This window comes from Corylus avellana, chromosome 3, assembly GCF_965113065.1.
Source record: "Corylus avellana chromosome 3, dhCorAvel1.hap1.2, whole genome shotgun sequence".
Classification (NCBI taxonomy): domain Eukaryota; kingdom Viridiplantae; phylum Streptophyta; class Magnoliopsida; order Fagales; family Betulaceae; genus Corylus; species Corylus avellana.
This window is the reverse complement of record NC_142492.1, coordinates 5,137,605-5,162,687: the sequence shown is the minus strand read 5'-3', so window position 1 is coordinate 5,162,687 and position 25,083 is coordinate 5,137,605. Positions and strand designations below refer to the sequence as shown.

Genomic DNA, 25,083 nt, shown 5'->3' with positions numbered 1-25,083 from the left:
TTAGTATAAAATGAGTCCAATTAAGTTTCTAGGTACTTAGTTATTGTATTAGTATGAACTTGTATCTTATGACTTATATCATATTATATATGTATAATTTGTTATTATATAATCATATAAATTATAGTAATAATACATTAATACTTAAATTGTGATTTAATGATCAATTGATCATATTAAATATAATTATTATTATTATTATTATTATTATTATAAAAATATATATTACATAAAAAATGCGGTTAGCGGTTAGCAAACTCAATAACAGCCCGCCTTTTCAGCCCTCAAAAATCACAAAGAATTCAAAGTTTCTCTCTCTAAAATGGAGATTTCTTTTTCAATTTTAATCCATATACTTAAATCTAATAAATAGTTGTTTCCAGGAATAGCTTAATCACCCGTAAATCACGCCTTATAAAGTGAATGACACTAATTCGAATTTCCATCGTTCATTTTTTCTCTTCTTGTGCGACGTGTAAAAAAAGAAAAAAATCTAAAAAACAGTAACAACCTTTATTAATATACAAAAACCAGGATCCGAGAACCGAAAGTGGTTTTGGATTCGAATCCAATCCCACCCACCCACCCAAAATGTTTTGGTGGTATTGTCCCACATCAACACGTCACCGTAACCGTTGCCGACTCACGGGTCTCTCTCTCTCTCTCTCTCGATCACTGTTTCACAATCACAGTGATATTTTGAGAAAGCAGCTATGGCGGAAGAGTTCTCGTTGGACGATCCCACTCAACTACTCGAAGCAGCTTCAGATTTCGCACTTTATCCTGGTACTTTTTTTCTCCATAACATTTCTTTTCTTTTTTCTCCGTTTTATTTTATTTTTCCCATTAAACAGTCTAAGAACTTCTGCTAATTTCAGGTGCTCAAAACGATACTTCAGCGAAGAACTTCCTCGACCGCTTCCCTCTTCCAGTCATAATAAAGTAACATTCTTCTTCAATGTCTCTTCACTTTCCCCATTGATTTTTGTTGGTTTATAACCCATTGTAACTCTAATACTATAGTTTTTGTTTTAAGGTTTTACCATCTGGGTTCTCTTAGGATTAAATGATTAACTTCATCGTTTTCGTTTCCTTTTAGCTTAAGTTTTTGGATAACGGTGATTTAACCTGGGATAATATTGATTTTAGAGGTTAAATATTTTACGGGATTGGTTTGTTGAGTATGAGTGTGAGGGGAAAATGAGGGTGTTAAAATATTATTTAAATGATTAAATTCACAAGCTTTTTGGATAATCGGTGATTTAACATTGATGCCAACTGTTGTGTTGTTGCAAGGGAAATTATGTAGATTAAAGTTCTCTACGCTGGGATTTCCTTTGACATTGTTTTGGAGTAGTGTGTTCATGTTTATGTTTTTACCTAGTGCAGCGCGTTACAGACCAAAGGAGATGTGCCTGGTCTTGAGAATACTTTAGTTGCTTGTCTGGAAAGGATATTCCAAACAAAACATGGTGCCTCTCTCATCCCACATTATATGGTACGTATGCTTTTTCCTGTTAACTCTGTAATGCAACTTGCTTCTTTAGCCAGCGCTTGATTTTGGCATAGAATGGTTGGTTTGAGTTTGATTATCATTTTTCTACTCTTTTGCTCTTTCTTCAGCCCTTTTTGCAAGTTGGTCTGAAGGCTGATTCCCAAAGAGTGAGGTATTTAGCATGTAAAACGGTACGTATGCCCATTTCTTATGCTTCTGCGACTGACTTTCTTTGAAGTTTCTGTTAATATTTGAGAATGTGACAAGCTTATGTATTTGAATTTGCTATGTATGTTCATGGGAGTATCTAATTTTCTTTTGTTGTTCAGAAATGTTTTTTTTTTAATCATTGAATGCATAAGCAACTATTTTAAATCACATATCTGCTTTAGGTTTCTGCTACAGAAGGAAATAGCTTTTCCCCTCCTTCGCACCTGTTATTGTATCAGCCAGCATTCTGGCATTTTATAGTTAGTGCCATTTTGACTGTTCAATGAGCTCTTTTGAGTAGCCCATGAGCAAGGCCGTGATGCTGCTTGAATGTTGGGTCCCCTAATTGAAGTGAAAGAGCTACATGGACTTCTTTATGCTATCTTCCAGTAGGGGCCCAAATGGCTTAGAGACCAATGGAATAATGGATTCCAATGATGGCATGAGCATAACTAAGTGAACCTTTTTCTTTTTTACCTTTCGATTATCCCTTCGAAGGGTTGAACCCTGACCCCACTTTATACAAGCCAAGAGGTACCGCTTGGCTACAAAGACTGGTATTACTTGTAGTAAACTACTTTGCAACTGCATTAAATATTTGTGGGAAAGGAAGACCGGGGCTACAATTAGAACTATTGGCTTTTGATAATGTTTCTGGATGTTGACACTGTTAATAGAGCCAAAGTTGACAACCTTTCTAGTTTCACTAAAGGCAATAAGTGTCATGGAATTATAAGTCATCTCCTTTAAGAGCGATTAAAAAATTCACCCAGTTGGAATTCCTATATATATATTTAAGTGCTTGTTCGCTATACTCGTTCATGTTGGTAAAGGGCAATTTATTTTATAGATAACATGTGCTTGTTCACTATATTAGTTCATGTTGGTAAAGTGCAATTTATTTTAAATACACACACACACACACACACTCAACATTGCTCTTGTATTTTCAAGTTTGTATTGGCCCTTAGATCTATGGTATAGCATTGCTAATCTATATCGAGTGTGGTTTGAACTTCTGACCCCGAGATTGATCACTTTCTTTTTAGAACAGATTTAACAATAATGTGGAACTTTAAGTCATTGAAGCAAAGTTGTATGAGGTATCTTAGGATTTTATGGACTGACGGTTCATAGACATTATAGAGAGGGGGGGGGGGGGGGGGGGTTTTGGATTTTAGTAATTTGATCAATCTACCTGGACCTGCTCTTCGGTCATCTCTGTTTATGGAGAGAAAGGAATGATAGAAGTTTTGAGAACCATTTGAGGACCTTGTAGTTTTGGACAACTGCTTTAGTAACTCCATTAGTGATTAATTATCATGATTTTCTTGTTCTTTTTGTTCATACTAGGTAGGTAGCTTCTCTTGTGTACTCCCTGTGTACCTAGGGTACCTTACTTTTTTTAATGATATCCGGATTACTTACAAAAAAAAAAAAAATGATTTGAGAAGTAAATAAGAGAGTGAGAGGATAGGTAGGTGTCCTGCCCTTTGTATATTCTTTTCCTTGTTCACTTCACCTCTATACTCACCTAGTTTCTCTCCATGCTTGTTTCTGAAATTCTGATTGAGCATTTCAGAGATTGCTTAATCCTAGCATAGTGCCGTACTTCTGTTGTTCAAAAACTGTTTGGTTGCCATTTGTTAGCCGCGTTTTGTTAAGGTTAATGTATATACTTTGTGAAATTATAACTAACGCAAGTGGAAAAACTTTTGTGCTATGCCATTTACTATAACATTGTAATAAATCTGCAGGTTGCCTACTTTTTGGAGCATTCTGATGAAAATACTGTTTCTCCAGCACGGCTAATAATTGACCAAGATTTATATCCTCTTTTGCTTGATTGCCTCCTTTATGGGTAAGAAATACTGCTTTTTGCAATTTTGTTGCACATTAAGTGTTGGATATTCTTGAAAATACCTGCTTGATTGCCTCCTTTATGATATAGATACTGCCTTTTGCTATTGTGGTGCGCACTACAGGTTGAATGTTTTCTTCTGTTTGCATTTAGTCTCTTCGATTATTTCTTGATTGACTTTATGTTAGTGCTGGTAGTCGCTGAGTTATTATGTCATGTCATTACATTTTATATTGTTTCTACTCCTCAGTTGCTCATTTTTTTCTCTTCTTTTGTGCTTTCAGTAACATGAGATATCACTAAGATAGGATAGGTAATGCACAGGACAAAATCAAGGAATATAATTTTTCTGATGAAAGAGAAGACTACTAGAAACAAAGCAACAAAAAATGCTTGAAATGCAAAAATGAAAGAAAACCAAAATCCTTGCCATTCATAGCAAGGTTTCCAAAGTTATTGCAGTCCTCTTAGTCTGTCTCTGAATTGGCCGATCTTGGTATTTAGTTGAATGAATTTGATCAAAATACTTTGAAAGATATGTTGAGTCTTTCAACAACTTTGAGCTATCTGAGCCCCTACCCTTTTCTCCTTTCTGATCTAGCCCATTTCATTGTGCTACGATTACCATCTTTAAAGTATATTAGAGAAATTCAGTTCAAGTCCTCCTTCTATCTTAAGTAGAACGCCACTGACTTCAGCCCTATTGCTGCACTATGTCCAAAAGCCTTAGTAGAATAGGTAAAATAATATGGCCATTCTGGACTGTTAAAATATTTCTGTCCTTGATTGACCAAGATTGCCAATATTGGACCATTAAAGATTTCTTCAAAGTTGTCATCGGAATTCATCCAAGCACAAGCTAGTACTGCCATTTATTGCACCTGATAAGTGAAAGAGTTGACAACAATATTTTTCTCTTGCATTGAATATCTTATGAGGACTGGGGGCATATCTCAGAGTAGTTTTGTGGGGGCAAAATGTAAATCATCTCTTCTCAAAGGACTCCTTCACTTTTTATATTTTTTTATATATTTGCTGTCTGCATGTAAACGAAACATACTCTAGTTGCAACTTTCAGTTTACTCTTTAAAGTTATATCCTGCATATGGATAAATTTGACATGCATCTCTTTTTGTTGTGGTATGTAGTGACGAACAAGTCGCAACTGCATCAATGGATGCAATCAAGAAATTAGCGGGCTCTTCTAAAGGCATGGTAGGGATATTGGTCTGCTCTATGCGTTCAAATTTCCTTTCATGTTGCATTATGTTATAATTAGCCAAACTGTTAAGTGCCTTTTGTTACCAAATTTATTCAGGACGTCATCTTCCCAGCTAATAACAGTGAAGCTACACATCTTGGACATATAGCTGCCCAATGTTCATCACTGGTATGCTAGTTGGTGCTTTGGGATTTAGATATAGTCAATAGGATTCTAAGCAGCAGAAAGTCCATGTCGCTGAGCAAATTTTTTTGAGAAGTTTACCTTCATTTGTGGGTATAACCCCCGCCCCACCACCACCACCACCACCACACACACACACACACACCACACCACACCACACCAACGGTTTGACAGTATCTTTGCTATCTAAGACTGTTTTGTGATTACAGGTGTGGCAGGAACATGCCACAAAAGTTTGTTACATGGCATCTATTGTTTTGTTTTTGTAACCTATTATTTATGTTGAAAAGAAGCATTGCTTCCCCTTCCCCTTTTTTTGGGTGAGAATTTGGGACGTGGTGGGGTTTGAAGTCAAATACAATTTTGTAGCTGTCTTCGCCGATTTATTTTAGCTGCACAATTCTCACACTACTTATATTTAGTTTCTACCAGGTGCCATATCCCGAGTATTTAAATGTCAATGAGCTATGCTGACCATGGTTATCTCCGTGGTCTCTGAATCATGATTATTGCTTAGTATTTGTATTCTTCCTTCTGACTATGAAAAGTTTTTAGGGACGGGTTCGGGTTTTGGCTTTAATAGTGAAGCTATTCTCAATTTCCAACTCTGTGGCATCCGTTATTTACAATTCAAACCTGCTCAGTCCATTTGAGGCGGCAATCAACAATACAGATGATACCCTTGAAACATTAAGTGTTTTGGAGCTGTTGTACGAGGTTGGCTGATTGGTTATCATTTCATATGATATCTCTCTCTCTCCCCCTCTCTCTGCACTTATTGACTTTTGCTATGCAGGGACATTTTCCATTGGAATATTGGCTGGGAATATCTTGTGTCTTAACTTTTTTGTTACTAGTATCAATGCCTAATTTCAATGATTATGATGCTGTGCAAATGGTAATATCATCCACGGAAGTATTGCATATGAGCACAAAATATATTAAGATGATTGTGGAAGGTAGCTTCATTGTCCTAGATGCAGTCTTTAAGAAATTAGATTGAAAAGAGTAGTATTTTAATGTGCACATTAAAATAACTTAAGAAGTTAGGGCTTGGAATTATGGAACACATGGCAGAAGCTGCCTGATCTACAATGATGGGTATCATACAAGACATGTCAGAGAAATTTGTGTTACCACATTTTGGAATACATAGCAACTGGACTTTATCTTTTCCTGGAAGAATCTCATTCTGGTATCTTAATGATTTAAGTTTTATTTGTTTCAAGTGACAGTACAATTCATTTCTCTGTTATATTTGTTATTTTATTACATAAGATTAAATATAAAGGTAGCATATTCTTGGTATAAATTGATTTATAACTGATTTTCACTCCACTCTTCACTTAATGGACATCTCTGTTCCTTGATTTGTTACCTTATGCATTGTAATATATTCTTATTATATGTACCCAATGGATGAAGTTGGCAGAAATTCAGCATGGAACAGAGTTCTTGTCAAGGACCACCCTTCTTCATTTACTTAGTTCTATAATCAGGTACATGCTTGACTGAATGGTTATTTGTTGGTACTGAGTTTTTTTGTTACCCTTACATGCTTATGCACGTGTTCACTTTTCATTGTAGCAACACATCTATGGGATCTATTTTAAGATCGAGAGCAATGATGATAAGTGGAAGGCTTCTGTCCAAGGAGAATGTTTATATGTTTGCTGATGAATCTAGTAAGACTTCTAGTGTACTTGACACCATTGAAATGTGCTTTTCTTTTTTGACGAATCTGACCTTTCTGGAATAATTGCTACTTCTTTTTTCCTCCTGATTATTAGATATACTGCAGCCTGGTTGTTATAGATTGCCATTGTCGTGTATGATCTATTCACTCTCTATGTATTGCAGCTTCTAGAAAAACTAAAAGTTTTTGAACATTCCATCTTTAATGAAGAGCTGAGAGCACTTCTCTAGGCATTCTGTACCTGTCTCTTGTCTCCCAACTACATTTTATGTAGTACCATAACTGGAAATGGTAGTCTCTAACTCTACATAAGTCTGCCCCTTGAAGAGCATTTAATGACATTTGCCATTTGGAAAGAATATCAAACCTACTTGAGCACCAGCCTAACATGTCCTACCTTTTTTTTGGTTGCTCTTATGCCCCACCAAACTATGCTCAATTATTTCCACACATTAAAGATGCTTCCACATCCTCAACTGTAGTGCCAGTTGCACATGGGCATTAGACTCTGTTGGCCGCTGTTTTTGACATGAACCACTTGGATGATTTTACAGGCTATAAGTTCTGGATCAAAGTTCTGCCTCTTGCTATCTATTTGATGTGCTAATTGGTTGCTTACATTGACATGTATTCAATTACTATAATGTAGTCAAGGTGCATGGGCTTTTGGAATGGTGAAACTGTTTCTTGCTTGCATTTGCTATGATTTGGCATTACGTTGATCTTTTGGTGTCTCTATGCCAGTATGGGGATAAAGCTGGGGATAAGGCATCATGTGCATTCACTAATGTCATTTCACTACAAACATATAAATTGCTAAGATTTTTGCAACTTGGATCTGTAATGTAAGCTCTAATTGCAATTTGGCTGAATACAAATATTGGAATGGCCAAATAACAAAAGACTCCTAGAAAAATATCACGTTGTTAAAGTATTACCATTTCCTATCAACTTAAGCTTTTGGGACAATTGTAATTTAGCATGTTATCAAAATAAAGGTTCTGAATTCGAATATCACCCTTGTTGAACCTCACTTGTTGAGGTAGAGTTTAAGCCCACAAGTGAGGGGAAATGTTAAAGTATTAATTAAAAATTCACCATTTTCTATCGGCTTAAGTTTTTGGGATCATTGGAAATATAACATGTATTAGAACCTCTAGATTATTACAGTTAATTTATATTTTTTCTTTGGTCTAGTTGCTTGTACAGTGTTTACTTTTTTTTTGCCCTGTAGGATATGAAGATTGGTGTACTTAGATTGGGCTGTAGTCTTAATGTGAAGCATTTGGAGAAAAAAGAATCGGCGCCTCCTTAAGGATTGCAAGTCCAATGTGTTCTATTTAAAATCCTATTCTTTTAGGTCTCTTTTAGATTGGGTTGTAGTCTATGCTCCTAATTTCTCCTTTTTGAATCTTTTAGATCTTGTTAAAAGTTGATTTCAGATGGCTTTAGGGTGGTTGTCTCTCTTGTATACTTTTCACGTACGAGGAGGGCTTTGCCCTTTTCCCCTTTTCTTTTAATAAATTATTGTTCATTAAAAAAAGATTGGGGTACTTAGTTTGGAGATAGCTTATAGATATGAATAAGTTTCATAATATTTTAAATTTGGGGTACCAAGTGCACCTATTTCGGATCATTGTTAACTTACACTGCATACAGATGCTTCTCTTTGTCGACCTGGTGTAGAATATATTAAGCAGAATTGCACCTTTTGGGCTTTTTTACTTATTAGACAAATACTTTGTTCCATTAAAGTATATAGGATTAGTGGGGAAGTGTTTGTTTGGGATTTATTACCTTTAAAAAATATATAACCATGTGTAGGAAGATTCTAAAGTAGTTTCTTACTGTGCTAAGTTTTCTTCTGAATTCAGGTGTTAAAACTGCGATATCAGCCATTGATAAATTAATTGAGTCATCAGCAAGTCCAGATACAGATGAAAGTGAATCTGCACTTGAAGCATTGGGTCAAATAGGGTCATGTAAGTATGTCACTCACTGCTGCGGGCAGAGGTAGCTGTGTCATACATGTCTGATTTTTTTAATTGACATTTAAGAAAATGGCCACCTTTATTTTGTAAAAATTGCGGAGAAGAAGCGTGTTATGTCATATTGTTTGATGGTTTGATGGATATGATCACCATATCCATATATCCATTTCTCTCTTGGCCACAAACTCAAGTATGTAGGAGTTTTTTTTTGCAATGTTTTTCTTTTGTTTTGGGTTGAATTAATCATATATTTTCCATCTGTTCCTCTCCTCATAAATAAGGGGTGGAGGATTAGGTCACAGGTTTTGTATTGGTGCTTGAGTTGTATACACCTTGAATGTGCAACATAAATTCACTAACAGAAGTTACATACCCATGTCTCTGTCCTTATTCTAAGGAAAAGCTGTTGTCTCCATGTTAGAATGTGATTAATGTGCAACATTTGCTCCCATGTCTATAGATCAAAGGGGTTGAAATTCCACAATCCTGCCTGATTATAATATATGACACCACCATCCAGGTAGAAGATGCTAGGGTTAAAACTGCCTTTTGCCACCAATTTGACATTTATATTGAAAGTTTTAATACTTTCTAATAACTGATTGGATTTCTCCAAGTAAATATTCAGGCATGCTTCCGGACAACTTGGTATTAAGCATTATTTATTTAGATCCAGGAAGCATGACAAATACACTTGTGCTTTACACTTCGGAGATGAGAACTATTCACTGTAAAAGCTGAGTTCTGGCCCTTTTTACTTGAAACTAGTTAGGTGTATTTCTTGTATACTTCTTGTGTATTTGGGTTGTGCTTTTGCGCTTGTTTAATAAATTTGCGTTTTACTTCTAAAAAAAGGTTTGTTATGTCTTTTATGGACAATTTTGCCCTATTTTCTGAGAGTTTAAGCTTTGACGGCAGATGGACGCTAACAAGGTTGGTATCAAAGAGGCGTAGGGACGGAGCGTGGGGGAATTTTGATCGGTATGTAGGGCGTAGGGACGGAGAAATTAAAAAATAGTAAACTCTCTCGACACGTCAGCATGATTTTCTCTCTCGCCCCAGCGGCGGGTGAGGCGTAGGGACGGAGCGTGGGGGAATTTTGATCGGTATTCCGGTAGTATAGGTTGAGAATCATCGAATTTTGATTAGAGATATGGGTTATCTGGGGTTTTTTTACGTAGAAACTAAAACTTTTGAGATTAGATCGAACGTGCAAGGCGGAGTCCAGTTGGCGGAGAAGAGTCGGGGGAAAACACGAGACGTGATTATGGCATGGCCAACCATTTTCTGGTTAGCGAGTGCATGGGACTATTTGACGAATATCGAGATCGTTCGTGACAATTGGAGGACTTTTCGCTTTGGCAGCTTCTCATACGTGATGCAGCGAAAAAAGAACTCTCATGGTAACTATCTGGAGTTATCAGAATATGGTGGGAAGGGACGGAGGAGCTTTGTGATCATACCGGAGGGGCATGAAGGGAAGGGATGGACAGATTGCCGGTCGCAACTGCAGAGACTAAAGTTGCATTTTGAGAAGAATAGCAAAGGGGTGATCAATGGGGAGGAGGCGGAGGGAAAGAGACAACCCAGTAGGGCTCCAAATGAGACAAAAGAGCTGCAACCGACGAGCGGAGGGACCATTGTGATGCCACCGGCAGGGCCACAAAACCAGCAGAAGGAGTTTCAGAACCGGCGTTCGTATGCCGAGGCGGTGGTTGGGGAAAAAAGCACGACCGGCACCTCCGGTACACAGCCAGCCGGCGAGGGGGGGTTGAATCTTTGTAAGGAAGGCGCGCAAATCCGGGAGTTGACGAACGGAGATCACGCCATGCAACAAAAGGAAAGTCTGGCGACACACAATTTGGAGAATCTCACGAGTATTAAGGAAATTTTACTTTCCTTACAAAAACAGATATCCAGCTGTCTAGAAAAGCTGGAGCAGGGAGGTGGGAAGAAGGGGCTGGAGATGGGCTGGGGGAATAAGGAGATAGCGATGGGCTGGGGGAATACGGGGAAGGAAATCCAGATGGGCCAGAGTAAAATGGGAAATGGGCTGAAGGAATGGGCCTCAAACAGGGGGAATGAGAATAGGCTTAAGGATCAGCCCACAAGGTTACAGATTATCAATAGATATCGGAAAATATACGTTCGCCGGCATCCCATCAGAAACAGATTATGGCGTCCAAAACCGGTGATTGCAATATCGCCGGTGAAAGACCAGACCGGGACGTCGGAGCAAGAAGTGAAGGATAGTGCCACAGAACACACCGACGCGAGTGACCACTTCCAGCAACAGGCCAGTACAGGTGCGCTGGAGTCTGATCGGAGTGGAACGCCGAAGCAAACTACGGAGTCCATTGGCACAGATCACGTCGGCGAGACGGAGGGACCACTTGGGCAGGCTGAAAACAAGACAGAGATGGACGAAGAAGGGACTAGAGCTGGCTCAGACGTTGCCGGCATCGCTGTCATGGCGCCAGCGACGGCGATGGGAGGTATGGCGGCGTCGGGGGTGGCGGAAAAGGAGAAGACCGTCACAGATAGGGCCGAAGAGGGGAAAACAGACTCTTTGGGAGATGTTGAAGGCTTGTGTCAGTCTGTGGCTCAGTGCCTGAATTTCTCTGATATCGCCGGGAAGCCTGCCGGAGAAATACCGGAGACAGATGAGGAAGTTGAAGGTGCGAAAATACCTGGGGAGATAGGATTGGCCGTGGAGCTATTTATGGAGCAGCCTGAAGGAGGGGAACTCGCCGGGCAGGGTTTGTTAGTGGATGAGGGGGCTGGAGCAGAAATAGAGAGGATCAGCTTAATGGAAGAAATGGGGGGGGAGGAGATATTGGATATTACACCCTTAAACATATTGGGGGTGGGAGACAACATATCTGTGTCTCCAAATTGGGTCCTAGAACGAGTGTTGAAATTTTGCCAAGATTTGGGTCTCAATTGCAATGGGCATGAGGAGGAGCTGCTGGCTCTGTTTACTATCATTGAAAACAATAGAGCAAATGGGCGAAAGGGCAGTGGACACCCGGGGATTGCTAAAGTGGGGAATCGAGGTAGTCGGGAATTAAAGCGATTGGAAAGCACAGTGAACTATGATGTGAAAGGATCGCGGAAAGAGAATGGTAAAGGGAGGGCTGGAAAATCTTGTCAATGAAGCCAAAAATAATTACTTGGAATGTACGAGGCATGAATGAGCCGGAGAAAAGAGTGAAGATTAGGCGGAGACTACGAGAGTGGAAAGCGGATATTGTGTGCTTGCAGGAGACAAAAATGGAGATCATTAATATTGAGGTGATTCGGAGTGTATGGGGGTGTAGTCATGTTGGTTGGTTGTATTTGAGAGCTACCGGTGCATCGGGAGGTATTTTGTTAATGTGGGATAGACGAGTGGTGGAGAAAGTTGAGGAATGTGTAGGGCAGTTTATAGTAGCATGTGTTTTCCGAAGTGTCACGGAAAATTATGAATGGGCTTTTGCGGGCGTGTATGGGCCAACGGACGCTAGTATCCGAAGCAACTTTTGGGATGAACTGGGAGGTGTAATTAATGTGTGGGATCGACCTTGGTGTGTGGGAGGGGATTTTAATGTCGTGCGCAGTATTGGGGAACGATTGCGGGCTACAAGACAAACCCAAGCAATGACCGAATTTGCTGATTTTATCTTCGAGCATGGGCTTATTGATCTTCCAATGGTAGGAGGGCGGATTACATGGTCTAATAGGCGTGCAGGGTCCAGACTTGACAGATTTCTGGTCTCCACAGAATGGGAGGAACACTATCCAGATGTATGTCAAAAAAGATTGCCTAGAGTCTTATCCGATCATTTTCCAGTGTTGTTGGAGTGTGGAATTGGAAGAAGGGGTCGTCTACCTTTTAGGTTCGAAAACATGTGGCTACAAGCGGAGGGGTTTGTGGAGCAGGTCAAGAATTGGTGGAATTCCTATTTTTTTGATGGTAACCCTAGCTATGTGCTGGCCCGAAAGTTGAAAGCCTTGAAAGGGGACCTCAAAAAGTGGAATGTGGAGGTTTTTGGAGACATAGGCAAACGTAAAAAGGAGTTGGAGGAGGTTTTGGGTGGGCTGGACAGAATAATAGAAAGCAGAGAATTGACGGAGGAGGAGATACTTCGGCGAGATGAATGCTCTCAAAACTTAGAGAAGACACTTTTACAAGAAGAAATGAGTTGGAGGCAGAAATCTAGAGCTTTGTGGCTAAAAGAGGGCGATCGGAATACGAAGTTCTTTCATAGGTTGGCAAACTCACACAAAAGAAACAACACAGTTGCAGCAATGATGGTGGGTGGGAGAAGGACAGAGGATCCGGCAGCTATACAAGATCATATTGTGCAGTTTTATAAAATGTTGTATTCTGAGCAGTGCCAGGAGAGACCAACCACATTATTAGATCCTCTGATAGAACATATCAACTCTATTGAGGAAGGGGAGCGGTTGTGGATGGAGAGAGATTTTGAGGAAGAGGAGATTTGGGCGGTGGTGAGGAATTTGCAGGGTGATAAGGCACCTGGACCGGATGGCTTTACCATGGCGTTTTATCAGAAATGTTGGGAGGTTATTAAGGAGGACTTGATGGCGGTGTTCAAGGAATTCCATGAAAGTGGTAAATTCGAAAAGAGCATTAATGCTACTTTTGTAGCACTTATTCCAAAAAAAGCTGGAGCGGTGGACATAAGGGATTTTCGACCTATTAGCCTGGTAAGCGGGGTGTATAAGATAATCTCAAAGGTGTTGGTTAGTCGGTTGAATTCTGTCATGGGGAAGCTCGTGTCACATACCCAAAATGCTTTTATACCTGGCAGGCAAATTTTAGACTCTGTTTTAATGGCAAATGAATGTGTGGATAGTCGGATTCGATCTGGGGAACCAGGTATTATTTGCAAGTTAGATTTGGAGAAGGCATATGACCATGTCAATTGGGATTTTTTATTGTATATGTTGGAGAAATGTGGTTTCGGGGAACGGTGGAGAGCGTGGATCCGGCATTGTGTCTCTACTGTAAGATTTTCAGTGCTCATTAATGGAACACCGACAGATTTTTTTGGTAGTTCTCGGGGAGTGAGACAAGGGGATCCTTTGTCCCCTTTGTTATTTGTGTTGGTGATGGAGGCGTTCAGTAGGATGATGAAGGCAATGGCGGAGAGAGAGCTTATGGCTGGCTTCTCAGTGGGTTCGCAGCTTAATGAGGTAATGGAAGTGTCGCATTTACTCTTTGCTGATGATACTATTATTTTTTGTGAGCCAAAGATGGAACAACTTCGGAATTTGCGATGTTTGTTGTTGTGTTTTGAAGCGGTTGCAGGGTTGAAAATAAATTTATCCAAGTCTGTAATTGCGCCTATTGGTATGGTGGAAGATGTAGAAGGATTGGCAAATATACTTGGTTGTGGTGTGGATTCTATACCATTTATATATTTGGGATTGCCTTTGGGGGCTCATAGTAAGGACCCTGTTATATGGAATAAGGTTATAGAGAAGATGGAGACGAAATTGGCGGGGTGGAAGCGAATGTATTTATCCAAGGGGGGGCGAATAACGTTGATCAAGAGTACGCTATCTAGTATACCCACATACTATTTATCGTTGTTTCAAATCCCAGTGAATGTGGCGAAACGGCTCGAAAAAATGCAAAGAGATTTTCTATGGGGAGGTGTCGGAGATGAGTTCAAATTCCATTTGGTCCGATGGTCCAACATTTGTATGCCTGTGGAGGCGGGGGGATTAGGGGTAAAGAATTTGACACAATTTAATCGAGCCTTATTGGGTAAATGGTTGTGGAGATTTGCATTTGAAAGAGATGCATGGTGGAGAAAATTAGTGGAGACAAAATATGAGGTGATGAGGGGTGATTGGTGTACCAAGGAGGTAAGAGGGTCATATGGGGTGGGATTGTGGAAAAGTATCCGAAAGGGATGGGATGAGTTCCAGCAACATGTGCGATTTGAGGTAGGAAACGGGTCTCGTGTGTTGTTTTGGAAGGATGTGTGGTGTGGGGAGGCATCACTACAGAATTTGTTTCCTGCTTTATTCAATATTGCATGTGAAAAGGAGGCATGGGTAGAGGAGAATATGGAAAGGGTAAATGGAGCTATCTATTGGAATGTTCGATTTATTCGACATGTCCATGATTGGGAATTGGAAGAGGTTTCGAGATTCTTCGAATTGCTGTATTCCCAACAAGTAAGGCAAGGTGGGGTAGATAAAATTTGTTGGATGCCTTCAAAGAGGAAAATTTTTGAGGTGAAGTCTTTCTACAAGGTGAAAATAAATTCAGCCCCGGTGGATGGTCCATGGAAACTTATTTGGAAGAGTAAAGCTCCACCGAGGGTGGCTTTTTTCATATGGACGGCAGTTATGGGGAAAATTCTAACATTGGACAACCTACGGAAGAAGAACATCATTGTGACGGAATGGTGTTGTATGTGCAAGAAGAGTGGCGAATCTATTGATCACCTTTTAGTGCATTGCGAAACTGCTGTTGAGGTATGGAACATGATTCTCCAACTCTTTGGTATAACGTGGGTGATGCCTGGGAGTTTGAAGGAATGCTTGGGGAGTTGGGGAGGGCAAAGGGGAAAGCGGACAGTCATGTACATTTGGAGGATGGCTCCTTTGTGTGTAATGTGGTCATTATGGAGAGAAAGGAATGCGCGGAGCTTTGAGGATCGTGAAATGGGAATTATAGAATTGAAGAAAAGGGTGATCCAAACACTCTACTCTTGGAGGGTCATGGGGTTTTCTTCGCAAGCTACAACGCTTACGGAGTTTATCGATCTATGTGCGTCTTTTTCAATTTGAAGCTCGTGTAGTGGGCTCTTTTGTATACTTCCTGTGTACATGGGTTGCGCCCCTTGCGCTTTTTATATAATGCCTTTTACTTATCAAAAAAAAAAAGGTTGGTATCAAAGTCTTGTTTCTTTAAGGCTTTGTGTTCCAATCCTGGGAACTTCCCTTTATTTCTTTTCTTTTCTGTTTTTGATATTTCTTTCTAGTTCTGTTTCTATTTTGGGATCCATGTGCATTTCCGGGACTATCTGTTAGGTGATGCGTTAGTATGTGTTTTATATATAGTTTGGCCCACTTCTTGTCAGTGCTTTAAGGATAATTGGTCACTAAGATGTTTACTTGAGTGTAATATGGCCAACTAAACATTCAATATGCAGGTGAGAAGTGTAGTAGTATAGCTTAAAAGGGTCCTACAATATGGCAAGCTAGTATTCTTTTTTCTATGATTGACATGCTTAGTAGGAATGTAGCTTTGAAAGGGTTCTATAATCTGTATCCATTGAATTTATTTCATGCATGAAATGGTGCAGCTGCCTTTGATGTTAGCATCTGAATATACTTTTGATATGGTTCTAGTTCCTCAACAAAATTTACTTGTGTGCATCTGATTTTTTAAAAAAATATATTTAATGACATAAATGGCTGAAATTTGATTAAAGTAATGTTTGAAAGCATCTGAAACCTCCTACTTCCCCCAGAATAAACGAGGGTGAGAGTGTGTGTGTAATGTGTTTGATAAGTTTAGGAGTCTGAAACTTGTGCAAGAAATTCTTAACTGTAGAGGTTGTGTTGGTTTATTAATTACGATTTTACACTTTCACCAGTTTGTTGACTAATTGTTGCAGCAATTTGGGTTTCTCCTTATGACTGCACAGATTTATGATGACTATTTGTTCACACCTTGGAAGTAAATCTACATTGAAATAAAAAATGCTTGAGATTACTGACTAGTTAAATATCCCAAGTTTCATACTGTTATTGTTGGGATGAAGGATATCTTGTCCTCCTTGCTCGTTATCTTAAGTGAGCACTTTTAACAATTTGCTAACTTCTAGTTTGCTTGCTTTTTTTCTCAAATGCTAATCTGTCATCTCTTGCTATGCAAAATTAATATTTGCTCCTTCATAATGCTTTTAGCGATCCAAGGAGCTGCATTACTACTCTCAAGTTTGCCACCGGCTGCAAGACATGTTATTCATTCTGCTTTTGATCGGCAAGGGCATGGCAAACAGCTGGTGAACATGCAGTTCCTTTCACATGATCTTTGTATTTGTGCTTATTTATTTATTTATTTTGCCTGTTTTTAAAGTTGGTTATCAGATGCTAATTTGGTTTCTAGAAATAGATTATTTTAAGATAAAGAGGGTGCAGGCTATTACAGAGATTCATGTGAGTCTGTAAAGTAGGAGTAAAGTGAAGTTAATTTATGCCATGATTTATGGAAAAACGATTGTTTCCTGCATCTTGGCGAGACAAAAAAAGTGTGGCCTGTAAAAGGGAGATAGAGTTAACTCAGAATGTGCATTTGGGTTGCCTTTATAACAAACTTGAAAACGTAGATACAGATTACAAGACGATGGCATGGCATAAACGGTTACATGGTTTTAAATTTTTGAATTTAGATCTAGATTGTAAGGAGATCAGGCAGATATGATAATCTATCTAGCTCATCCAATCATCTTGTATTTGGTGGACCTTTCAACACTCATCAAACTGAGGAATGTTTTCCTAACAATGACCACTTCTGTCGCAGCATTATTCATGACTGCGATCTTTTGCTTGGTTCATGAAATGTTTACAGACCTTCCCATTATCATTGGCTTTCCTTAAAATCCGTGAGGTTGTGCTCTTGTAAAAACATCTTATTTGTCCTACAATGTATTTATTGAGCTATATGTCCTCATCTGTGCCAATACTGAAACGGGTCCAGCTTTTGTTGTTACAACTTCCTTACAAGCAATAAAGAGGTAAGAGGAGACATGGTGGAAGTAGAATTAGTATTATTATTTACTTCTACCATGTGGAGCACAGTATTATGACTGAAAGCTTTCAATTTGTGTTGCAAGAAATCCTCTATTTAGAATTTTGAGCAAAAATCTTTTATTTACAATATTTTAGATTTTTTGTATTTTTCTGAAACATTCTTAAATCGCAAACACAGTCTGCACTGCATGCTCTTGGAAACATAGCAGGAGAATCAAGGCCAGAGAATAGAATTATACTGAGTGGAGATGCAGAAGAAAGCTTGCGACGTTTAATCTATGAAACAGCATCCAAGAGTTCAAAGATGACACCATCTGTAAGTAGTTACTTGTTAATATGCTTTTCATTTTTTAATTATGCTTCTGCTCATGCCATTTCAATCATTGGAAAATTCACTTTCTTCAGACGAGCATTTGGCTATCAAACTCCATATTGAGTCAAGGGTGCTAATTGTGTGTTTACAGTTTGTGGGTTTCAGTCCTTTTGCATGAATTTAGTAAATTTTTTTTTGGCCTTTTATACTCACTTTGACTGGACACTCTTCTGTTTTGTTTAGGAACACGTTCATTTGGGTTCCCTTTCACTTTTCATTTGCCTGCTCTTTAAAAAGTTCATAAGTCTTACCAAGTTGTTGGTGCAATTGGCAGGGCCTTATTTTATCAGTTCTTCAACAAGATTCGGAAATTCGTTTGGCGGTGAGAATTTTATATTCATGAGCTATGGATTTTTTTTTTCCTTGCTGTAGCCATAGATTGAAATGTTATGGAGCTGATGTATGATAAGGGTTTTCTTTTCAAACTAGTTAATTGTGGTGACTCCATTAGGCATTAAGGCACCATTTCATATATTTTTAGTAAGGGAAACCAAAACTTCTTGGATCTCAATTTAAGTAAATGTTTTTAGTTTATTTCTCTTTCATTTAATTGACTATTGACATGGTTTGTAGTTAGGGATTGAAGGTTCTCTTATTTGTGTTTCTTGAACACATTACTATGTATCATTAATTTACTAGTTCCCTCCTTGTGTTATTATGCCTAAGTTTCCCCTTTAGGACACATTGCAATGTTTATTATGGGTGGGGATGCTAGGTAAACAACTTAGGTGAACTAAATACAAATAAAGTGCCATGAATTGTTGTGACGCTCCATTTGCTGCCAAAGGACAGAAGCAAAACCCCAAAAGAGAAAAGTGTTGAACTTTATTGGCTTATTGCAACAAACTGACCCTCATAGTTGAAGAGCTTTACTTGGCGTTTGCAGTTGTAAGTGACCCTTTATCAAGAAATATGATGCAAGCTTTTATATTTGAAATTTTCAGGGTTATAGAGTGGTAACTGGAATGGTGGCTCGGCCATGGTTTCTGATGGAGATTTGCTCAAAACAAGAGATAATAAATATAGTGACTGATGCAAATACGGAAACCACAAAGATAGGTCTGTTTTCTTGTCTCTATGTGTATAATTATTGTTAAATCATCACATTGCCTTGTATGCTGCTGTAATCAATTATAAGAGCTGTTCTATGATGGTTTGCTTAAGTTTGGAATTATAAGAATTAAGCAAGATCAGTAATCTGTCATTGTTCCATTGTTGAAACCCATCCAATTAATGAAAACTAGTATTTGGGCTCTTGCCTGCGTAGATACTTGAATTATTTTTCTTATTTTAAGTTCATCTATACTTTCGGAATTTCTTAAACTCTAATTATGTTCATTATTTAATTTCTGGTTTGTTTTCGACATGGTGAGAAAAAATGATCACTCTTCTTTTAGAATCTTCGTTCCAAATACTTTTCCATCTTTTCAATTTCTATTTTTCAGGTATGGAAATTAGATATAAATGCTGCCAGTCAATCCACAAGGCCTTTGTGTCCTCAAGCAAACTTATCAATGATCCTGCTCTTGCTGGATCAGTGGCCAAGGTTAGAGCTATTTTTTTTCTTAAAATTGTTATGGCCGTGGTTAGATCTACGACACATGGATGTTTTGGTTGGATTTCCTAACCACTCTTAAGAGTAGGCACACCCAAATACATGATGTTTTGGTTGGATCTTACTTCTTTCTACGTGAATGAAGGAAAAACCACTTCATTGATAGTGAAAATTGGGGTTTCTTCCCTTGGGGGAAGGGGTCTGGAATTACCAACCAGTTGAATTGAGGTCATCAACTTCGGTGTTTTTGTTTGTTTGTTCGTTTGTTTTTTTTTGTTTTTTTTTCAATGACACAAACTTTTTCTCCCTTTGCAGTTGCAGGAGGCAGTAAGAAATGGTCCATATCTTGCTAGAAAGCATCTTGAAGTTCAACCCATCGTGAAGACAGCTGAGAGATTTTAGATATGTAGGCTGCTGCAGTAAAGCCACTTTCTTGCAAATCGGTATACAAGAATATTATGTATATCTCATCGGGTTGAGGATGACATAAAAATATAGGACCTTGTAAATATACCTAAGACATAAGACTTGTTCCTTTTGGTTGTCATGGGGCTATAGCTTCATAGATCTTGCTGTCAGACGAATTGCAAAGCTACCTTAATTTGAAAGTAAACTTGAAGTTTTTTCGCATATGCTGTGTACAAACTCAGCCATCGTCTCTTGTGGCTGTTCATTTCAATGAACGGCCTAAAATGTAGCAACAAATAAAGATAAAAAGGATTGTTGGGATGGCCGAACCATCCTTTTGGCTAAAGAGAGTGATTTGAAGTTACTTCAAATCAGCCATCGAAGGTGGTCCAAATAAAATGCATTGCACCCGATGCAATATCCGGATCACAATACGCTTAAAATGCATTGCACCCGATGCAATATCCGGATCTCAATACGCTTTGTTGCATTCAGATGGAGCATGAGACTCATCTCGACCTTAACTCAGTGTCTTTTTTAGCATCTCATCTCAACCTTAATTTGGTATCTTAGCTTCTTATCTCAACATTAACTCGGTTTTAAATATAACCCATAAATCGTTGGCAATATGTGATGGAGTATGCTCTCTAATCATTTGAGGAGAGCTACACATACTTTCAAGTGCTCATTAATTGGAAGGCTTCAAAACGTCTATTTTCGGTTGATGTTACTTTAGAGAAAACTTATGTTACCTTGTTCGCATCTCAACTTGCTGTTACACATAGATGTTCGGACTCGTTTCTTGAAGAGGATGCTCTCACTATGATCACTGCCATTAATAATCCTATGAGGGACCCTTTGGTATTTAAAGATTGGTACTATTTTAGTGTTGTGAATGATATTCTTTCTTCTTTTTTCTTCTCTTCAAAGTTGGAAGGACCCTTTGGTATTTTAAAGATTGGAACTATTCTAGTGTTGTGAATGATATTTTAGTTTCTCGTTGCGCCAATTTTAGGGCATATTGGTTTGCTAAGTGGGCTGCTTCTTAACATTGTATTTGTAAGTATTCTCAAAAGATCTTTCATTTTCTCTTCCATTTAAATTAAGAGTGAGAATGATCTGTCCTCATAACATTTTCCCGCATTTGATTTTTTTTTTTTTTAAAAAAAAGTGCTCATTTTTTACTTGATAGTGAAAATCAATGTAGCTAATGTATTCGACAGCTCCTTATATAATAGATAAAATAATAAATAAAAGTACATGTTCCGTAATTAGTTAAAAAATACTTTAAAAATATGTGTAACATTATTTTTTTTTATTGTAGTCATAAGAAAAGGAAATTCCTAGGAGGGAGCCCACTCTTGAGGTGCTTACCCAACAAAAAAAGCCCAAAGGGCGAAAGCGGAATTTCGGTCCACTTTCACCGAGTCTCCTTCCCTGTGGCTGTGGATAAAGAGCCGAAGAGAGAAAGGAAGAGCTGAATCTTGGAGAGAGAGAGAGAGAGAGATGGCAAGCCTATCATTATCTTGTTTGGCCCTCCCTTCAAAGCTGAGAAATTCTCTTTCCCTTGGTGTCCCTTCTTCTTCTTCTTCTTCTTCTTCAGTTTCTTGTTCTTCTTGTTCTTCTTCTTCTTCAACTCAGTCGAGGTCACTCAGCTTCTCCACTAGCCTCTCACACAATGTGTTCTCCAAAGGTAAATGAAGTATTCAAAGTTTTTTCTTTCTCTCTCTGAAATTGCATTTTATCCATTTTCTTTTTTACTGTGCGATTTTTTTCTTCCCTTAATGAACTCCCCCGTTTGGTTGCTGAGAAAAATAAGAAAGAAATCCACAATACCGAAAGTCCAGAAAAAAGAATTAGAATTTTACGTTAAATGTTGTTACTTTCGATAATCGAAAAAAAAAACCCGGTTGAATCAAGCATAGTTGACTACAGTTTTTTTTTTGTTTTTTTTTTCCTCAAAGAACTGCAATTCCTTGTTCATGCCTTTTCTCAAAGCCCCAACTTGGCGGAATGAAATGTAAGAAGATTTTGGATTTTGGGTTTTGAGAATTTCAGGGCATTTATCCATGAGCACGACGCAAAGGCCAAGTCGCCATTTTGTTGTGTGTGAGGCGGCTCCTACGAAAAAAGCGGATTCCGCTGCAAAGAGGACGCGTCAAGCTGAGAAAAGGCGCATCTACAACAAAGCCCGGAAATCTGAAATCAAGACCCGGATGAAGAAGGTATACATTACTGAAAAGTTGTGTATAAATTCATAGGTTTTTGGTCTAATTTCTATTCTTTTGTCCAACTTTTTTTTTCATGGTGTTGTATTGAATGCTATCAAGATGTTGTACTGTTGTAGGGTGTGAAACTTTGTGAAGAAACTATGTTTGGTTCTATTTATTTATTTTTTGATAAGTAAAAATGATCCGGATAAAAGGAAATAATAAATAGAACCAAACATTATTTCCTTTTATCCGGATCATTACTTATCAAAAAAATGATCCGGATAAAAGGAAATAATGTTTGGTTCTATTTATATTGTAGGATTTCTCAGTTTGTCTGGTTTTAGGATGGTTTTTGTGTCCAGTAAAGGCTTATTGCTACAGTTGTGATATAATTATTTAGGGGAAACTTACTTATCAAAAAAAAATTATTTAGGGGAAACTTACTTGCCCAAAAGTATTAGAGTTTCTGTAATCATAAGCTCGTGAAAAAGAGGCATTAGTGTTGGATTATATGGACTCCTCTAACACTTATGTCCATTGGAATCTGAGTTTCTTTAGCGCAGTCCTGAATTGGGAGCTAGAGTCCCTTGTTGCTTTCCTCGATATATTGTACTCTTCAAAACCCCATTCAGGAGCGTCAGATAAAATGTTGTGGAACCCTATAATGTAATAATGGCTTTGAAGTGAAGAGCAATCATTACATTCTAGAGAGTCTTGTTTATTTCCTTGGAAGAGCGTATGGAAGGTGAAGGCTCCACCTCAAATTGCTTTCTTCACTAGGACGGGCAGCTTTGGGCAAAATCCTCACGATTGATAACCTTAGGAGGTGGTGTCTTACCCTTGTGAATTGGTCTCCTTAAATCACCTTCTCATCCATTGTGAGTTTACTAGCGAGATCTGGCACTTGGTTCTCGTCTTATTTGGAGTTTCATGAGTCATGCTTAGGAATATCTTTGAGATGCTTCATTTTTTTTTTAATTTTTTTTTTTTTTTTTATGTCGGGGAACCTCTCTAAGGCAGGGCCCTTTGGACTCACCCCTGCAGATTAAACCCCGGTCCTGTGCTCTGCACCCTTGGAAGTTTCCCTACACGGAACTGGTTAAATCGCTGGCTTTTCACCAGGGGGTGTGGCTTCAAGGAATTGTTTGCACCCATGATGTGTTGTACCTTGGACCTTGAAGGGAACAAACCCCTAGACCAAGGCCTCCACCACACTCAAGGGTGGGAACATTCCTAAGATGCCATAAGAAAGTTATCCCCGCATTACTACTGTGGATCATTTAGAGAGAGAAATCGGCGCCTTTTTGAGGATGCCAAGTCTAATGTGCTACGACTAAAATCCTCCTTTCTAATATCTCTTTTAGATAGGGCTGTAGCTTATGTTCCTAATTTGTCTTCCTCTAATCCTGTAGATCTTCTTAATTTTTTAGATTTTGGACATCAATAGGTGGTTACTTCTCTTGTATACTTTTAGCGCATGAGGGCTTTGCCTCTTCTTCTAATAAATTATTCATAAAAAAATTGTGTATGAGATCATTGTCATTGGTTGGTTATCGGCGCTCAAATATGGCCATGAAGGGATCTCTCTTCCTTCTTGCCCTCTTAATTTTTGATAGGGTCAGTTTAGTATTTTATTCAATAACAAAATTAAAGAGAAAATGGAAGTTTACTTTTGTTTTCCATATATTGGATGTAATCTTTTTGGAATAAAACTATAATGTTGTTGCCTGCCTGTTTTATAAAATGTATCTTCTACTATGATAATAAGGTCTAATCGACCAGAGAAAGGCAGAAATTTGGATGATGTTCTCATAATGATCTATCAAAAACTTGTGATAAAGGTGATAAATTGTTTCTTAGATGTTCCTGATGGTTATGAAATATATTTGAACTTTTCCAGGTTTTGGAAGCTCTGGATGTGCTCAAGAAGAAACCTGATGCACAAGCTGAAGAAGTGCTTCAAATTGAGAAACTAATTGCAGAGGCATATTCAGTTATAGACAAGGCGGTGAAAGTGGGAACACTGCACAGGAACACCGGAGCACGCAGGAAGTCTCGGCTTGCCCGGAGAAAGAAGACTGTGGAGATTCACCATGGCTGGTATTCTCCAATCCCAGCACCTGCTGTAAATGCAGCGTAGAACACCCTCTGCACCCATGTGAAAATTTATGTAATCTTGTGTTGAAGTTCCTTAATGAAGAGTTCTATGAACCCATCATTCATAATTTTAAGGATTCTGAGAACTCGATGTAGATTAGTTACAGTTCTACCTTAATGCTTTTGTTACTAAAGCTGATATCTTCTTGTAATCTAGAACATCATTGCTTAGTTGAGCTTAAAAAGGTATATTGCTTAATCTTGCTGATTAGGGTTTATTTATCGCACCTCGCATGCAAATGAATCAGCAAGTGCATCCTCTTCGCAGCATTCTAGTTCAAAGTTGCCAAGCAAGCAAAGTTCTAGGCAGCATTGAATTTACTTTGGTTGTAACTTTCCATAAAATTGAGACTTTTGAAGCTTAATTTGTATTATAAAAGTATAAAGTATCTATGTTCAAATTATATAACGCTTTGTATTAACTTGTGAATGTAATTTCTGAACACGATTGGCAAAAAGAACTCATGAATTCCTTCACCTCCATTAAACTGGGTTAGAAGAATTTTCTCTAACCTAATCTATAATAATGATACGTGTCTCTTAACATGTGAGAAACACATGGTTTTTTATTTTATTTCAAGTTTGTTTCTACTATTAAAAAATGGACAAAATTTTTCTTCAAACTAGGTTGTAGGAATTTCCTTCAACCTAATCTATAAAAGTGACATATGTCCATGAACATGTGAGATGCACATGTTTTTTTAATAGTAGGGACAAAGTTGAAATAAATTCTATTAAAAACATGTGCATCTCACATGTTATTAAAAAAAATAACACATGTCACTTTTATAGATTAAGTTGAAGGAAATTTCTCCAACTGAGTTTGGAGGAAAACTTTGTCCGTAAAAAATTATGTGTTTCTCATATGTTAAGAGACACATGTCATTATTATATATTAGGTTGGAGGAACTAGTTTGGATAGAAACTCTTGTCCA

General features: G+C 38.3%; 2 protein-coding genes across 2 annotated transcripts; both read left to right on the top strand.

The window, feature by feature from the left end:
- The first annotated feature begins 633 nt into the window (after positions 1-633).
- Positions 634-20,000, top strand: LOC132173765 (ARM repeat superfamily protein). The gene is made up of 17 exons (XM_059585361.2): positions 634-786; positions 879-942; positions 1,390-1,498; positions 1,624-1,686; positions 3,463-3,566; positions 4,715-4,781; positions 4,885-4,956; positions 5,527-5,688; positions 6,397-6,470; positions 6,559-6,656; positions 8,542-8,649; positions 16,597-16,694; positions 17,621-17,758; positions 18,090-18,137; positions 18,760-18,874; positions 19,261-19,361; positions 19,686-20,000. Exons 1-17 carry the CDS (start codon positions 714-716, stop codon positions 19,770-19,772), a joined length of 1,581 nt encoding a protein of 526 aa, XP_059441344.2. The 5' UTR covers positions 634-713; the 3' UTR covers positions 19,773-20,000.
- A 1,195-nt stretch (positions 20,001-21,195) lies between these two features.
- PRPS20 (chloroplast 30S ribosomal protein S20) lies at positions 21,196-24,347 on the top strand. The gene is made up of 3 exons (XM_059586969.2): positions 21,196-21,471; positions 21,837-22,003; positions 23,892-24,347. Exons 1-3 carry the CDS (start codon positions 21,285-21,287, stop codon positions 24,129-24,131), a joined length of 594 nt encoding a protein of 197 aa, XP_059442952.2. The 5' UTR covers positions 21,196-21,284; the 3' UTR covers positions 24,132-24,347.
- The last annotated feature ends 736 nt before the right edge of the window (positions 24,348-25,083 follow it).